Here is a 19021-nt window from a genome sequence, read left to right on the forward strand (position 1 = left end):
AATTTTAACCTAAACCAAATTTTCAAGCAGCCTTTTCTGAACAGACAATAAGTGTGTACATTTTTCTTTTCTTTTCAAACAATGAAAATGCACCCCAGTTCAGTAGCCTTCTTAGCAAAGCCATATGGTAAAAAAGATGATAAAGCAGAACAGAACACAGTAAGCTGACATTTTCTGCAGGGGACTTCCCCTCCCTAATTAAAAATGACCTTCATTATTTCTTAACTAGCATGACTTTTAAAACAAAACGATGAATAATTTAAATAGAAGCATAATTTGCAAAATGGTTTGAAATATCCCTTAGAAAAATTTTCCACCTTTGACCGCCTCTGAAGCACAAAAATGCCTTCAGTAATGCAAGAAATCTGCTCCAACTTTTATGCAAGTCAATACCACTGACTACTGAGCAAGAAAGAAACCACAGTCAAGTCCTTTCTTCAAAGCACTATTTAGTTAAAGATGAATTACGTGACCTTTTGGCAGTGTACAATGGAACAGAAGTCAAAGGTACCCAAATTCTTCCATGCTCTAAACAAGTTCAGTCCTGTATCTATGAGAAACTATCTCTGTTAGAATAGACCACACTTTCCAGAACAACATGCTTAAGCTAATAAAGTTTCATGGAAGCCTCAAAGAGAGCAGATAGGTCTTCTTCTGTTTGGGCACGTGGTGATAGTTTAGTCACTCTCTCCTGCAAGACAAAAGAAAAAATGGATTATAAATGGATACAAATAAAATTAATCAAACAGTAGGTGAACTATATGTCTCTGTACTAACATAATTCACAGAGTATAACAAGGTTTTGCAAAATAAGTAATCAAGTAATTAGAGTTGAAGCATCATCAGCTGTACAGTACTTTCAAGTATACATAAGCTAAAATTCCCTGTAATTAAATACACAGAAGCAAGATCAGAATGTTGTTCAGTTTCAGAGACAAGCACAGCAAACATCTGCCTTCTCCATCTCAGATGTCAGTACACTGGAGGACATTATCCTGAGAATATAGTACATTTTAAAATTAATTTGCCAGCACTGAACAAGGAGTTAGAGTTTTAGGGACCAAGACTTTCAAAACATTACATCTGTCAAGGCCCAGGAGCTGCTGTAAATGGGGATAAAAAAACAGCACTTGTAAGTCAGACTCTGAAAAAGAGACACAGCAAGGGACAGTATGAAAGTGCTTAATAAACAGTCCCACACCTCAGAGTCAGAATACAAGGGAGTTGTGGTTGGTCTTCATTTGGACACTGATTCAATAGAATGTTCAGGTGCTAAAGCCCCACTGACTGAAATGAAACTCAGATATGTACTTTAGTGCTCTGCTTGCCAAAATAACCACAAAGGCAGGGGCTGCAATGCAGAAAAGCCCTGTGCTGCTGAGGATGAGGAGCTGCATCAGTGCAGACACCCAGTTACTGCAGAAGCATTCAGCTGAAAGACCCTAACACCAGTGTACTCATACTGGTTATGATTAGAACTTTCATGCTTTCAACAACCAATGATTTTAACATTTATTGAACTGCAAAGACAGAGTCCAGGCCTACACTAGGAACACATTATCTTAAATGAGGTGTGTTTTGGCAAGAGAGTTTCTTCTGCTGCAATCTGTTTCAACACCTCCCTTGTGGAAGATGCTGCCCTCCAGCTTTTCAAGTTGCCCCCTTTTTTCACATATGAGACAATGGATATAATTTGCTGAGGTCCTTGCCTCAGGCACAGGGTGGGATGCAGGGGAAGGGGCTATCCCAGTGCCCTGCCTGGGCAGGAGGCTCAGCTGAGCTCCTGGGAGCACAGCACACCCCCTGCTCAGGGTGATGCCCCAGCACAAGGCTGCAGCTGCTGCACTTCTCCCTAGCCCATGGGATATGCCTTGTGGGCAGGCTGGATGTGGTTACACAGCAAGATAAGCCACCACACTGCAAAATACACGTGAAACAGTGGTCTAGCATGGTGAGAAGTCAGCTGTGAGATATTCACAGTTCATAATCATGGTTAGCATGGCTTGTGAGGAGTCTGAAAAGTGCAGGTCTGCGTGCACAGTTTTACCTACAGAAGAAGCTTTACTGTTGCATAAGTAGCAATCAAATGGTACCTCTTTCCCCATCACACCAGTGCTGCTACACACAGAGGTCCAACCAAAGAGAAGACCAAGATTCTTCTATGCAGTTTTGAAACCAAATGGAAAATTCAAATAGCACTAGGGCAACAGTGTGTTGTTTTTTTTTTTTTTTCAGACTCATAATATGCAAAATATAACAACACAGTGCTCAAGTATTCATAAATTCATCATAGTAGGACCATCTGGGCCAAAGCCAGTTTTGCAGCTCTGTGCACTGAGATGTCCAGAGCTATCTGTAAAATCACAGTGGGTGACAGGAGACAGCCAGCCTGACAGCCTGACAGACTGGAGCATTTCCCAGCTCCATCGACAGCAGGCTGCAAACGGGTGCTCCTGCCGTATGCCTCGACACAGAGGCACCATCTCTACCTCTGCACAAGCTTGCTGGTATTTGCTGCTGCCCAGACAGCAAGGCCCTGGCTCCCTCAGTCTGACTCAGTGCATTCTGGTCTCATGCCAAACCAAGCAGCTCCGGACTCATCGCAGGCTCAGCCCCATTGTAGCTGCCTCCAGGACCTCTGCAGGGGGTGTGGGGACAGAGAACAGCCCTTCCACAATCTCTTATTTTTTCAGTGCCTCCATCTCCTCTCAAATACCACCACCCAGCCACCTTGAACTTTGAGACAGCATCTTCTTTGCTAGAATAACTGATGTATGTAAATAACATCAATTTCAACAGACTCACTTAGGAAGGGAAATAAAATTCTGTTTTAACTTCAAGCATAGATATCTGTCCCAACAGAGTTCCCACCCCAAATCCCAATGATCAGATTATGTTTTTCCCTGCAGCCTGCACTTCAGGGCATGGAATATACTTGGCAAACTTTTTAGTGTTATCACCACTGCACCACATTGCTTTCCTGATGTGAATGGGCCATTGCTGTATTACGAAGCAAACCTACCACAAGATGAAAAGCAAAAAAAATTGTACCAAAAAAAGAAACTATGGATTAACCTGTGGTTAAGAGATTGTTAAGGAACACTGATACATTTGCATCCTGTTACATCTCATACAAAAAATAAGGGCTGAGAAACTATTAAGTCATCTAATTTCACACAGTACAATTAATCACCAATGCCATAAGAAGACAGAAAAACCCTTTGACATCTTTTGGTGAAGAACTCTCCCCCACCTATGCAAAACTTGCATTCAATTATAGTTTTAAAGAAACAATTTAAACAACTGTTTATCAAAACAAACCCTCCAAATTCCTCATAACAATGTATATGCATAACCTACTTAGTGGGTGCTCAGAGACCTTAGTTTTCTACCTGGCTTTGCCACAGCTCTGTTGTGTGGGATCCTAACTAAGTGCACCATTGTGTCACTTTCTCAGGTATAGGAATATTAATATTTACTGTTAATGTAACTGTCCTAAGGTGCTCTGAGATTGATGAGTGAGAAGAACCATACTGGATCTGCTGCAAAAAATGAATAACCTTTAGGCCTAAAAAAATTTCACTTTCTCTGCAGTATATACTTCCCTTGCAACTTGGTGGAAACAAATACTAGGTCCATAGCACATGAATCAAACTGTCTTTTTACAAGGAAGACTCTGGATTTTGCTTTAAGAGTGGTGTGCTGCTTTTTGGAGTGTCTTTGTGAGCACTGAAACAATAAAGAGCATTACAAGTTTAATCTATATCATCCCAGGGGACCTTATTTCAAATTCTGATGGGGGTCAATGGAACAAAAAAGCCATCTGCGAAGAAAAATGCAACTTCTCAATATGGAAAGTTTAATGCAAAGTGAGTTTGGTCATTCTTACCATATAGCACTTGGTATTAAGGCTTTATCTATAGACCACCTGCACACATAATTAAAAGAATTATGAATAAGCTATCTACTACTATCTACTAAAAGTATCTACTACAAATATCACAGGCCTATGAAAAACATCCTCTTTTAAGAAGCTTAACATTGAAAAAACTCAAACCCAAATACTTAGCCCTTCTTTTCTCAGTCCATGGAATATGAAAACTGCAGCATGCACTCCATCCCACTGAAAAGAAAAACCTAAGCTATGGAGTGAAACAAAATACAGTTGACTATCCATAATTTTCTCAATTTAAATAGTTTTCATGTAGGAGTAGAAATAAAACTTGCTGGAAAGGAAGCACTTCTGTTTTTGCCAAAATCTGTTCTATTTCATTTGACAAGAAAAACTTCTTGCTCTCTGTCTTACCTGAGGCAGAGTGCCTTTGACTAATGCAGGGATGTCTGCTTTGGAATAACCAATTGCAGCTAAGCCATCATCAACATTCAGATCAAATAGGAATTTCCGGAGTGTGTCTGCCAAAATAAGCCCCGCATCTTTGATTCTGGCAGTGCGGATGTCAGCTCCTAAAATAAGACATAATGCCTTGACTGTAGGGTGGAGAGAGCAGAGGAAGCCTGTCCTGGACTTAATTTAATCATAATATCACCCAAATACATATCCATACATAACAGTCTCTACCTAAAAGCAACATGAATTAAAAAGAGGAATCAGTTCTCATTTTACAGTTGGAATTGTTTGTGAAAGGTGAAATAAAACAAGATCAGAAGCAGGTTAACTGCTGCCAAAAAGACTAACTGCCACATGAGGTTAACTTCCTTTCCCTCTGTGCTTACAGGGAGAAGCACTTTTCAGTCTGACTAACTGCTGGGAGGAAAGAAGCTAACACATGAACGTCAGTGGTATTTATTTGTATGGACAGTGTGCCAAATGCTAACTTCATTTTAAGGCCTTGAGTTTGCTGACATCTAGAGGACTGTTCTGTTCAATTACACATCCACAGAGAGGACTGGAGCATGTGGGCTAAAAAAGGCAGGAGACAGCAGGGCAGTGTTCAGCGGGTTGAATAAATTCTAAATTTATTGCTGTTTGAATATGTGCCGACTTGTGTAAGGTCCTGTAGAACTGAAGAGGAGGAATGGTTCTCTTTGAAACATCTACTGAACAGTAATGAAAACACCAATATAAGATGAAAGATTAAAAATATTTCTTACATAATAGCTTGAGTTCCTCTCTTCAATGAATGTTCTGGACTTTTTTAAAGGTAATAATAAAAAAATGTCCAGACAGGAGACACAAGTTCCTCCATTTGATTTCTTTCAAAGTAACCCGAGCTAAATTGGTTCTCTGTGTAACCTCAATGATGTTACACCAGAACTATGTTAGGTCCAAGTGCCATACTGAGAGATGAGTAGGAGCAACACATAGCTACAGGAAAAATATCTTCTGTGATCCTCACAACTCAGTGTAACATTCAAAGGGAGTTACGTGAACAGGAGACCTACAAGCTCACTTGAAGTGCTCAGATATTCAGGTAGTAAAACTGGCAGTAATGTAGAAAATAATGTCTGGGAAAAACTGATAAATAAGATATGACAGAGTCTTGTACAAAGTCTTGTGCTACTGGGGCTATGCCATGAAGTCAGAATTTATCCTGGGTTTTGCTGTAGAGGGATAACTAGGACATAAACCTGCTATCTTCATATAGTAAAGTAAAAGGGAAAGGGAGGAGGATAAAACACGACAGTAAGCGTGATTGGCAGTTTTAAAATACTGCTATAGTTCTAGTACTCTCTTTTTGCTCAACCTAAAAGATACATCAGTCTTTGATTGCACTTTGAAAATCTCTGGCCATATGTACACCTATTCCAATTGGTTAAGAATCCACCTAGAGAGGTACTAAGCTTTTTCTGGCTGCACCCAAATTCACAGCTGTACATACACACAACATAACTATTTAGTAATCTGCTTCATGTCATAAAATACCTTCTTAGTCATTGCATTTGGCAACATGACAGATTTGAATCAGCTACTGTAGTCAGTTGGACTCTGGAGTGGATCAGAAAGAAGTAAACACCCCAGATGGGAATTAATAAATTCAATCCCACGTGACATGTTTTCAGCAGAATCCCTTTCCAGCAAGGCACACAATGACGTACTTAAAATTTCTACTGAGAAAATTAACAGAACTTTTAGAGACAGAATTTATGGCAGAAGTTAATACCACAAAACCTAAAGGAACTGCTTTTCAGTCACTTGTTTTAAAATCAAGAGCCAGAGCTGAAATTTTCTGATAGGCTGTGCTGACTAGTTATCCAGACACATTTTCTCAATCTAATTTTAGTTGTGTGCTATTGCAACAGTGTAGGAATTGTGTAGGAACACAGATATTTAGTAGCTTAGTATATGATTTCAGCTAGGTTTGTGTTTTGGTTTTGACCATAGGCAGGACAGCATACTTTAGAGGAAGCCAGAACAACCTCACAGACCAAACAGAACTTTCACCCAATGTAGTTTTTCTGACCAAAAATCTCTATAAAACACTGTGATATTTTCATTGTCTATATAAAAGTCCCATTCTTTCTTGAGAACCCCTATGCTTTGAGATTACTTACACAAGCAAGTCATACATGTGACTGGACTGCTGTGACTTGCATACAGAAGGCTGACCATACAAGGGACTGAACACAAATTTTCCAAATACCAGGAGAGTTGACCTAACCACTTTTTTCTCCACTCCCTGCACTGCTGTGCATGTGGCTGTGACTGCTCCTTAGCCAGCATGGGTAGCAGCAGCAGTGCAGCCACGACACAAAACCTTGTACAGGCAAAACCCCTGACCTTAGACATAAATAAATTATCTCAGTGCAGAGCCATGCTGTCACAGCTAGAATGCTAACAGCTCTGAGATTATATCACTGCAAGCTGGTTTATTACACACAGTCATACTGGAGGTATAATAAAGGGTGTCATTCCTCTTAGGACACTCTTTGGTGATGGGCTGCACACCTAACAGAGTACTGTATAAGAAAATAATCTTTAAATGAGCTGTCAGCTTGCAGCATTCACATTTACTCTGCTTAAAAGCAGAAAAGGCCATTTGGTTCATTAATCTCCTCTTGGCCATTACATGTGTATCCACAGAAGAGCTACTCTGGGAAAAGCTTTCCCTTGACATCAGCCACTGAGAAATTCCAACACCTACAAACAAGCTTAGGACTACATTAGAAAGACCAAAACCCACAGCTGTGTGCCATGGAAAAAGAGCAGGAGTGATTCAAAACATCACTGTTATAATTCACTGCCACAGCAGGGAATTTGTTTGGCAAATAAAAAATAGCTAATAAATGCTCCTGAGTACTGGTTCACTTTATGGCAACTACTCTTCATAAAGCACCAAGAGTTGTGCCAGTCACAGCTACTCTTGTTTGAGCTGCAACAGACCTCCAGTTAATTTCAGCTGTCCACTCTTCTGCCCAAGAACCAGATTTCTCCAGCTTGCTCCACTAATCACATAATTCAATATAAAAATTCAGCATTGTTCTATCTTATTTGCATTACATCTAATTCCAGAATCTTGTTTTTTTAAACTTAAATCCCTCCCAACAACCCATGACAATTGTTTGCACACAGTTTTTTTCAATCCCAGAATGTAATTTTGGAAAGAATTCCATTTGTACATGAGAACTGTACCCACAGAGATTCCTACCTAGAATCTCTGCAGCTTCTAAATGCCGCTCAGGATGTATCTGTGCTGTGAAAGCAAACACTGCTGGGGATGTCAGCACCACAGAAAGACCATGTGGCTGGGAAAAAAAAAAAAAAGAAAAAAAAGAATAAAACATATCAACAGGACATACACTTTTAACTTCAGTGAACTTTAATGCTCATTAATGACAGATAACAGATATTTGAAATGTATAATAGAAACCAAAAAATAAACAAGTTTTACCACTAAAGAGTGATCCACATTATAATCCTTTGGTTTATAAGTTTTCACCAAACCAGAAATAGGGTAAGACATTCCATGGCTGGAACAGAGAGCAGAGAGAGAGTGGTTAGGGCAGCTCTCCTGGTATTTGGAAAATTTGTGTTCAGTTCCTTTTGTGGTCAGTTCTCAGTATGTACTCTTCAGTACAGATACTCAGAAGGTACTGAGTGGTATGGTGTGGATATTAGGTACAGACAACCCTCATCCCTCTGCACCTCAGGGACCTAGCTGTAAAACACAGTAACTCCTTACTTCATGAGTGTGAAGTTACATTACTTCACTGACTGGACTGAAAGATGTTCAGTTCCTAAATTAATGTAGATATGCCAAAAAAATCATAGTCTGCATACCTATGTGCTCACACTGAGAAAAACAAACTTTAAGATACAATTAAAAGAGTAGACTTACTCAAAGAAAAGGAATGAAAGGAAGGTCTCTGAAGAGAATGACTGCTAATAACTTCTGCACACAATACACTTTCAGACTTTGCTTCTCTGAGATTTTCATCCAAATGAAACTATATTGCCTTGCAATATTAATTACAGCTCATTTCAGACTACTGATTGCCTATCCCACAGACAAACTTACAGATAATTGCATCAGCTCAGGAAAAACTCAAGATTACATCATTGCTGTCTCACTGTGGAACAGCTGGCACGAAATCTAACATTTTTAATGTCATTGACTTTTTTACTCTTGTTTTTACTACCATGGAAGGTAAAGAAGGCTGTGTTTTGTAATTTTCTCAAAATTGGTTTTGAATATCACAATGGGGTCACAGATGGGGTTACTATTTCTCTGTACTCACCAGAGATGAACACCAGCATTGCCAAAGCCAATACCAGCAAAAGCACTTGCCAGGTGCATGTTGGCTCTTGCTTCACGGTCTTCAGGGTCTCTGATGGCTCTGTGCACCATGGAGGCAAATGGTACCAATGAATTCACAAACACATTGGTGATTCAGGAGGGAAAAGAGAGAGAGGGCTTCTTTATGGACAGACACACAAAAAATCTAAAAGACAAGCTGAAATAAAAATGGTGGAAATGGAATCAAGACACACTTTGGTAAAAGAACAATCCTGCATCTGGATCACTTAAGTAAATCATACAGGCTCAGTGAAGGGCAAGCTTCCTTTCACTTTTCCAAAAAACAAGTAAATAGAGTGAATTTAACCATATTCAGTTCAGGGGTGAATTAAAAAGTCCTACTTAGAATCTTTGGTAATTCTATGCACGGCTCCAGGATCACTCCAGCTTTCTCACCATCCCATTAGGCGGTGCTCTAGACCCCACCACCTGTGTGGGAAGAAGACAGGATTCCCCATCTTCCTATGCCTCAGGATCCTTGTGTAGTTTGACAGCAAGGAGAAAACATCTCATGAATAGATTCCAAAGGAACAAAACCCAACTATTTTGACTCACTAGGTACCGTGAAAAGATTTTACAAAAAACCCCCACATTGATCTTTAACAGAAGTGCACATGGTATGCAAAAGCTGTAAAGAAGCTAAAACTTTATTGACAGGGATCAAAACCAACTCTCTAAGTTAATACCTATTCTAAGTCAAAGGTCTCCTAAGAATGAGCAGGTTTGCAAAAAATGCCTAATTTTGCACATTCATAAGTGTATCTCATTACCTTCTTGATGGATGTGCAAGTTTTTTAATTTACTGAAGGCCACAAAAATAACATCAGTAGTATATTATTCAATTTGTTGCATATCCCCTAATACTGTCATATAAAGGAGATTTTTGAAAAAATATGTAAATACTGCTCCCATATTAACTAAACAGTTTGAAATACCTTTAACTGAGGACCTCTAAAATAGATTCACAGAGGCATTAAACAGCTACCTCCTCAAGACAGATTACTAACCCCAATTTTACTTTGAATTTTATTTGAAAAAATATTTTGCTTTATTTAAGAAAAATACAGGGTAGAAAACAAAAGCTTAAAGTTGCGGCTTGCCTCATTCTAGCCTGAAATTTCCATCCTTGCCAGCATCCCTTTAGGGCAGTGGGGACTGGACACACTGCAGGGGAGGTGGCTGTTGAACGTGCTGTTACCTTTTCAAATATTTGGCGACAACGCGCAGAGCGTGCAGAGCCCAGACGTCGCTGACGGGGTTGCTGCCCTGGTAGGCTGGGCGCTCGATGGGGTTGGAAGGGCAGGGAATGCGCTTGGTGTAAGGGAGAGCAGTGTATGATTCCAGGGCATGGCTAACAGAAAGATTAACAAGTTAATTATTTAAGGGGGAGAGCTTCATTTTACTGCCCTGCTGTCCTTTGAATGCAGGTTCTTATTTATTTCTGGTGTCCAGCAGTTGCTGAAACAGGAAATACAATCTCACAGACAAGTGGAAGAATGCTGGGCCAGCACCTCCAGAGCAGATCCCCTCCAACAAAAACACACAGAAGGAAATCTAAATCTAGTCCCCTTCTATCAGCTCTATCAGTTGACACCATGCTGAAAGCTTGGTTGGATGCACCAGCACCTGTAGTGTTTTTCACTGAAGAGGGCTGTACGTGTGCAGTGAGTGCATTTCCTTACTGTAGGACAGGAGATATAAGAGGCTTTAGCACTGGAAACTTCATAAGGTTTTTAGAAGTACTGAAAAAATTATGGTTTTTAGAAGCACTTTTCTTTTAGCAGCACTGAAAAAATTATGAGTATGATATTAAAGCCAAGTGGAACTGCCAACAGTCTAATCTCCCAGATACTCATGTATCTGATCACATAAAGAAGGGGCACTGCCTTCATGGCTCCACTAAGATGAACAAAACTAGAGACAAATCATTTTCATTGATGAATAAATGCCTTTTTTCCATTACCAACATTGCAGGCCAGAGTCCTTCACCATGTTTGAGAAGTTTCATTACATATCTATTACTTCAATATACATAGCACCCAGAAGCAAAGTAAGATCTGGCTCTCTAAATAGAAATGTCAATGCATTTTGCTGGCTTAAGACAAACAAAATTTTGTGCCAAGTGAAAAGCACTGTGAGATTGATTCCAAATATGACGATAACTGGGTGAAGACCTGCTAGTACCTCACAAGCTTTTACAAATTTTTATTGACACACCATGATTTTTGTTAGAAAATTTTTGTTCTCTATTCCCTGCCATGTCTGTGATTCTTGATAAATGCTATTGCAATTGTGATTAATCATCTATATCCATGATCCCTCAAAAAGGGACACCTGGACTCTTCACTGACAACAGCTATTCTGGAAGCAAACAGTTTCTCCAGTGCAAAAACATTCAAATTTCTGCAAATACAGAATTTGTTTCCGTACATTCTGAGGGAGGCAGTGAAACTAAGGAAGAGGAAAGACTGACAGAGCTCACCTTAACAAGAACAGAAAACAAAGAAAAAAAGATCATCCTCTTGTGCTCTCCAAATGCATTTTTTGTACAATCATCATAGTAAAAATGCAAAATTTAAATAAATTCAAGTAGCAGCCTATGCAGAAAACTCACCAAAGCACATCAAAGCCACTGTTGGCCACTATTCGTTCAGGCATAGACAGTGTGTGTAAAGGATCAATGATGCCTAATGTTGGCTTAATGGCTCTTGAAGCAATACCTGCAATGTGTAAAGGGAGGAAAATCAGTTAAGGATGTTTTGTAACAAAATAGGACAAGATAAGCTTAATGTTCAAAACATGATGATGAGGAGGGGAAAAAATATTTGAAACTATGAACATGAAAGCAAAGAGAGAAAAGGGAGGGTAAAGAGTACCTATGAATGTAACACTGATGATGAAGTCTCTAAAAGAGCTATATGATTTGAGACTTTTGCCTGAAGTGGATTATACCAGAAAATGTTCTCTCTCTGTTTGCAACCCTCTCTGAGCAGCCTGGCAAAATGTCTGTGGCATCTGCAGTATTCTTAGATTTGTATCTTCTGTGGACAGTCAGAGGGCAAAACTGGCTTGCATCTACAATCAATTGCTACTGCCAATTGCTGCCTTCAGAATCTGAAATAACCATGTCTTTGTATTTTGGTTAAGACTGTAAAGACATAGCTCTGAGTGAGACAGACAGACAGACAGACTGATTGACTACATATAGACTAGAAAACTCCTGAGCTATTGTCAAACCTCCTTAGCACACCCATCTGGGTCCCAAGTTCTGCAGACTGTGTGGTATATAAAATCCACATGTTTAGAAGCAAAACCTTAAAACACATATGAAGCTCAAGATGACATTTTAGTCTTAATCTTTATTTGCCAGGGATGAAAAGGCCAAAGGAAGACAGTGTCCCTCTCTCAAACAACATCCCAGGCCTGAGGTTTCCAAAGTCAGGAAAAGGAACATTTGGTTGCAATTACACAACAAAGAAACAGAAGTCTTAAAAGTAGAAAGAAAAATACAGAGGAAATAAGGAACAGTTGGTTGACCCTGAATATAAGTAGAAATTTCCTCTACAATTAACATTTTCTGCCATTTAAGGACTTGAAAGATTTTAGTTTCCTGTTTTGCCTTCAAACTATAATCCACTGTATTACATAGGTATTTCATTATGTTAATATGCTATAAATTTGATTCAAGGAGGAAACCTTTAAGCTTTTAAGATTTGCCTGTGGCAGTTGAATCAAACAAAATGACACCTGAAATGACATGCATTATCCTTTCCTTTCAAGGCAAGGAAATAACAAAGACATTGGAAAAGCAATTGTCTTGAATAACACACAAAAAACCCCACAAAACAAACAAAAAACTTCCAAAACAAAACACCAAAACCTCACCGGTTTTAACTTTAAGTTCTTTGAAGTCAAAAATGGCAACACCAGTGGTTTCACTCCCGGTGCCAGATGTTGTAGGAACTTAAAAGGAAGAATGAGCATAACAACAAATAATAAGGAATATACAATACTGTTAAACAAATAATAAAACCACAATAGTAACACCACCCAAAATAGAGGACCCAGGAAGTTTTGGAGGTATCCCTGCTCCAAAGCCAATAGATCAAAGGGAAACTGCTATGTGGGGGTCCAGAGTATTCCTCTGGCTTCCTCGGAAGGTTTAAGACCCCCCTGGCGGGGTCCCCAAAGACCCTGGAATGGGACCCAGGTGTCTCGGGGGCTGGATTTAGCTCCTTGGAGCAGTTTGCCAACACTGAGAGAAGAAATGCAAGCCACAAAAGTAAATAGAGTGTAAATTAGACTGTTAGAATGTAGAATTAGCAGATTTCTAAAATGTTTGTGATAAGGGACACGTGGCCAACATGGAGAACTGGGGGTGTGAATACCTCTTCCTCCTTCTCCTCCGTGTCATCCATGCTGGGTGACACGCTGGCACTTTTAGATTGGATGAGAACAGAGCTGGACCATGTAACAAGATTGTATTGTATTGGGGGTCATTTGTAAATACCTAGTACGTAGTTTAGACTATAAAAGATAAGTCCTGCCTCTGCCAGGCAGATTCTGCCATGGACGTCTGGCGAGCAGACTGCTGTTTGATGGACAAAGCATTCCTGAGATAAGCAACAATAAACAACCATGAAAACCTCTAAGAACAGCCTCCTGCAGTCTCTCATCGGCGGGCATTGGAAAGAGCTGGGTTCCAAACCACCTGCATGTCCACCAGAGGTGATCTCAGGTCTAAGGAGACACCTCAGGATGTGACACTGCTACTTTGATCTTTTATTGAAGTAAAGGAGTCTGAGTTAAACAAGACAAAGTAATGATAAAGCCTCTGATTTTACCTCCACTGAATTAAATAGCAAAATGACTGCTGAATACAACTAGAGGAGAAGTAAGCCTAAAGGAAACTGAAGCAGTCACAGTAAACTGATCTCAGTAGAAATATCAGAGAGTGTAGAATACTTCAGCTTCCCCTTGCCCCAACTCTCCACACACTCTCCTCAGGCTTTACCTGCAATAAGTGGCTTGAGGGGCACAGTGACAGGCTTCCCTTTCCCAATAGGAGCATTGACATAATCCAGGAATTCTGATGAAGGGCTGGCTGCATACAGGTTGGCAGCTTTACAGGTGTCCATGACAGACCCACCTCCAACAGCAACATAGGCATCAAACTCTCCCTTTTTAGCAAATTGAATGGCATCCAGGAAACTTGGAACACAAGAGAGATTTTCCAATTAGTACACGAGAAAACTAACTATTAAGACCAGCATGCAGGCACAAGGAGGTGTTTAAAAAGCCATATGGAATCCCGTAAAGGCCTGGAGAAGTGCACTGTCAGAAGTAAATTGTACCTTTGGTCTGTTGGCTCCACACGGACATTATCATACATTTGAAAGTTTATACCATATTTTGCCAAGGAATTCAATACTGCATTTACAGGAGGGAGTTTGGAGAGGTTTTTATCTGTCATCACACAAACTCTTCTAGCACCAAGATTCTGCAGGTCCTACAATAACAAATCAAAAAACCAAACTACTGGTATAAAATTATACATTTCACTCTTTAAACATTAATCCAAATCAACTGAACCATTTGATAATAATAAAAGACTGACTTAAAACCAGTTGGTTATTGTAAAATTTTTAAAACCTTATCAGCTCAAGAAAAAGAGCATTAACCAGGTTCACAGAGAACATGGAAACAGAAAAAAGTTTAAACCTGCCAAATTTATATAGTTGAAGTCTTATGACAGAAGAAAACTAAAGTTGTTGAACCACATGGAACCACTTTAAACTATAGCAAAATATAAAAAATTTTCAAAATATTTTAACCTCAGTTAAAAATGGTTCCTGAGAGAATAAAAAAGGTCTTCTCACAGGTTGTCTCCACTAACTGCCTACCAAAGCACAGCACTAAAATCTTGAAAATGTAATGCTGAATGTTAATTTATTGATGAAAAATCAAAATGATGTGGCAAAAGAAAGAAAAATAATGCTACATCCTAACCTTTGCTAAATTGTCACAATACCTATAAAATATGCATAAATTATTCCAGTGCTGTTTAAAGACAGGTTCTGTCTAATTTTATTGTCTGACTATAATCTTACTTCACAAATGTTCAAATAAAAGGGAGATCTATTAATCCTAGAAATGCCAAAAGGAGGAAAAATTATAAATTAAAAAAGCAAGCGATAAAAGCATACTGGAACAATGTACTAGGTGAACCATCTCACAGTGCTGAAACAAAAATTCTACACTTACACAGGCAAGCTGGGAGCTGAATGAATATCAAGCTAATTTAATAGAAAGTCTCTGATTCATTTTAATGAGTGCTACAAAGATGAAAGCAATCTTGAAAAAATCCTGGTGAGTCACCAGGATTCAAAATTTTCTTAATTAAATTCCTTGTCACAGAAAAATATTGTTGTGTACATCTAGCAAATTATCAATGACCCAATTATCCCCTTGATCTGCATTTAATATACCACACAGCACAGAAGCACCATGCTTCTGTTCTTTATGTATGCTCCAGTATGCTCCAACCTTTCTACACTGATACACAGGACCACACCATATATAAACTTGCTTTTATTAAGTGTATTGACAGCACTGGCAGCCCTTTAGGACATAACTTTTCATCAGTGATGGACTTACACCATGGCAGCTTACCATGCCAATCTCCTTTGTAACTCCTTCTCCATATCGGATGTTTGAAATGGCCATCTATTAAAAAAATAAAACAACCAAACATTTATTTATCTTGACAAAAATGGCATCTGGCCCTACTAATTCAAAGTGAAATATAAATATTTAATAATGTAAATGCCATATTTATCAAGAAGTATTGTTTATATGGCTTGTAAATTAAATATATTTTATTATTAAATCTACCTCAAATGCATAGTCTGTATTCCCCAGGGTGGGCCGTTCAGGGACTGGAATGGAAATAAAACAGTAGAATTAGGGAACAATAAGTTATTTTAATCTATATCTCACAGTTGACAGATGCCTTTTCTTTTAGAATTACTAATATATTTCCACAGGTCATCTCAGCTTGTCTGGGTAACAGTTATCCATTTCATCCCTTGCTCTTTATGAGATTAAATGATCCAAGTACTTGATCTGACCCATATAATTCAACAAAACAAGTGAGTTTTTTCAAGTTCTTTCAAGAATCAAGTATTTCTTATAAAAACTGAAAATAAATTAGCAGGAAGGTTGCATGAGAGTTTGTTTGCAGTCTACAAAGACCAGAACAGCACATAAAAAGTATAACTGAGTATGTGTAGAGCATTTAGGCTGATTCATACAAGCTGAGAGGTGCTAGAAATGTGTGGGTGCTATATGATAACCTTCAGAACAACGTTAAGACAAATTCATGAGACATCCTCTTTATGAACCTGGATAGAAAACACCTTATGTATTATGGGAGGAATACTAACAGGTGTTTATGCTTCTTCTTACTTCTGCCTAGTCCTGAACTTGCAGGTGAAACCGAATTATTTGCTAGAAATTACCACATGCACTGCTAATAATAAGAATCAGTGTGCTACTATTAACTTTGATTAGAATATATTTATAAGGACAGTATCACAGTAAGGACAGTAATCAGAGCTTCTGTCTGCCATATCATTTTTGTGTGAATTATCACAAAACTCAATTTCTGGCATATTCTGATTTTGACACAGAGTGAAGCAAAATCAACTGAAATTGCCCATTTTTCTCCAAGAAAAGTTCAGGTGAAGCATTCTGCTCTTGCTGCTGAAGCCATGCCTTATGTCTGCTATATTAATTGAAAATATGCAATCTGGATTCTGATCCAATGAGTGAAGCCATGACAATGAGTCTTACAGACACGCTGGGCTGCACTGAAGCACTGACCCACAACAGTAACAGATAGATGTATTAAAACCCTTTATGTACCTCCTATTCAAGCACAGCCCAGCTGCTATCAGCTCTTTCATTGCCACCTCTTGCCAGGCTGTACATGTTTGACCTCTCTTGGAGCTGGAGTCTGCTGTACTTTCAGTCAGTAATTTGACAGGCTAAGGACATGTCCAAACCATTTACCCTCTTGCTTTCTGATTAACCCTGCTCTTATATTCTTGAACCAAATTTCACTGTTAGGGCGATTTCTACTGAGTTCAAAAATTGCACTATTTCCTTGAACACTGCCAAGAAACAAAAAAACCCCTATTTTTTTCCCCAGCTGTAGTTACTGTTCAATCAATTCCTGCTGTTTTAGAGATTTACTGAACTGATATAATCTTGCCTCACTATAGACTCTATTGCTGCCTAAAACTCTCAGAGAGGGTTCTGGACTCAGGCTTCAGTTTAGCAAGAGCTTAGTTTGAATTGATGATGACTGAGTAGGTCATCAAGCAGAAAAGCGAAATAATGAAATTCTATTTCTCAGCTGCACTACTGTCTTGCTGTATGATTGTCTTGGGCAAAACAGGTATCTGAACATATAAATAGCTTTTCCATATGTAAAATGACTACATCAATTATTTAAGAAATTTTCTAAGAATGTGAAACTGCGCTATTTAGAGTTAAGCATCACTGAAATTATGGCCCAAATCACTGATTTTTAGTGGATCTGGAGACTTACCAACTATCTGGACGCTGTCAGATAGTTATTCTCCTAGCCTCCCTACAGTCCATGCAAACAGAAACTCCTCTCAGGATGACTTGGGTTACTCAGTGGAGCTCCCCTGCTCTCAGTCCACAATCCTGGCCTAAGTGAGATGCATTTTATTGGGACTGAGTCTATGAAAAGCCAATAGATATTTTATTACCCAGGCCAACACACACATTTGTGAAAAGCTACTTTTTATCCATATCGTTTCCTGTTTCTTTTCTGATGTAACAGGCGTGTATCCAAAGTTGAGATGGTTCAGGGGGTGCCTGCCAGAGCAAAGTTCAGATCAGCTGGCCCCATGGCAGGGGGAGGGAGGGGACAGGAGGCAGGAACTGTGGCTTATGTGGGAACAGTGCCTCTCTCAAACAATAACCACTACCACGGTACAGCTGCAAAATAACAGGCTGTTTATGTTTATCTTCTCCTTTAGATTGTCCCTTCCCCCTGTCACCTGCACCCCCTGGCCAGGTTACATGGATACATACAGCCCTCTGCAGGGCCACGGTCTCCTACAGAATTATTTTGGAGAAACAAACTCTTACCTCGGGAATAAGTGTGGCCATGGCTCGGGCACCGACAACTAGTTAAAACGTTAAAAAAAAAAAAAGAAAAAAGAAAAAAAAAAGAAGTATGATTAAAAAGGGAAAACTAAAGCAGAAAACTAATGCTTTAAGTCCTGAAAGTCTCCTGTGAGCACCCATTCCAAGGGCCTGCAGCGGGAGCGGGCACGGGAGGGGGGTTCGCAGGGGTGTCCAGCCGCGAACCCCGGCCCCGGGAGGGACCCCAGGAGGGAATCCCGGAGGGATCCCCGCGCCCCGTCCCGCCGCACTCACGCTGCCCGCTCCAGCTGCCGCAGCAGGCGGGACACCCGCGCCCGCCCCGCCGCCATGGCCCGGATCTGGCACGGCCGGGACGGGGCCCGGGACGGGGCCGGGCCGGCGGCAGCGCCTCCTCCCGGGCCAGCTCCGCTGCCCGGCCCCGCGCCCGGCACACGGGTCACCCAAACGGGTCCCGCACCGCTGAGACCAGAATTATACAGCACAGAATGTCAATGAAGAGCGACTGAAATCTAATTAGGACTGAGTGCGTGTCGTATATTTGTCACAGAAAAGTACTGAAAGTAATGGAATTGCAAAGGGAAAATAAGAAAAAAACCCCCACGGTCCTGAAATTAAGTGAAATACTTTTCTGACTCTTCAGTTGTACCCAGCGACAGGACAAGGAGGAATGGTCATCAACTAAAATACAAGAAGCTTAACCTCAGCATGAGGCATTTCTTCACACTGAGGGTGGCAGAGCACTGGAACAGCTGCCCAGGGAGCCTGTGGAGTCTCCCTCTCTGGAAACATTCAAAATCCACCTGGACACATCTCTGTGTCACCTGCTGAAGGCAGACCTGCCTCGACAGGGGGCTTGGATGACAAAATCCCCAGAGGTGCCTTCCAACCATAACAATTCTGTAACTCTATGAAAGCAGAGTTAATTACAGTGCAGGATGGATCAAAATTTTATAACCAAATTTTTAAGCTGTAAGCTATGCTGCTTAGCCGCCAGCAGTGTATACCAGTATTAAGCAAAGGAAACACTGGATTCTGAAAAAAAGGATCATTTTTCTATTTTA

The 19021-nt window shown here is 40.0% G+C and overlaps 1 protein-coding gene across 1 annotated transcript; it reads right to left on the minus strand.

Moving 5' to 3' along the window:
• Positions 1-434: 434 nt before the first annotated feature.
• On the minus strand, positions 435-18334 carry ADHFE1 (alcohol dehydrogenase iron containing 1). The gene is made up of 14 exons (XM_056484318.1): positions 18234-18334; positions 17943-17980; positions 15651-15694; positions 15429-15482; positions 14111-14265; positions 13771-13967; positions 12642-12719; positions 11371-11476; positions 9955-10107; positions 8698-8796; positions 7851-7929; positions 7608-7704; positions 4307-4464; positions 435-691 (listed from the first exon to the last, which is right to left on the minus strand). The coding sequence occupies exons 1-14, from the start codon at positions 18287-18289 to the stop codon at positions 608-610; spliced, it is 1398 nt and encodes a 465-aa protein (XP_056340293.1). The 5' UTR covers positions 18290-18334; the 3' UTR covers positions 435-607.
• Between the last annotated feature and the right edge of the window lie 687 nt (positions 18335-19021).

This window comes from Oenanthe melanoleuca, chromosome 2 (assembly GCF_029582105.1).
Source record: "Oenanthe melanoleuca isolate GR-GAL-2019-014 chromosome 2, OMel1.0, whole genome shotgun sequence".
NCBI lineage: Eukaryota > Metazoa > Chordata > Aves > Passeriformes > Muscicapidae > Oenanthe > Oenanthe melanoleuca.

Coding starts and splice junctions, on each gene's coding strand:
- ADHFE1 (XM_056484318.1), bottom strand. CDS start 18,289: ATGGCGGCGGGGCGGGCGCGGGTGTCCCGCCTGCTGCGGCAGCTGGAG. Junction 15,695..17,942: donor TGGCCACACTTATTCCCGAG/GTAAGAGTTTGT, acceptor TTTCCATTCCAG/TCCCTGAACGGCCCACCCTG. Junction 4,465..7,607: donor AGAAGCTGCAGAGATTCTAG/GTAGGAATCTCT, acceptor GTCTTATTTTAG/GAGCTGACATCCGCACTGCC.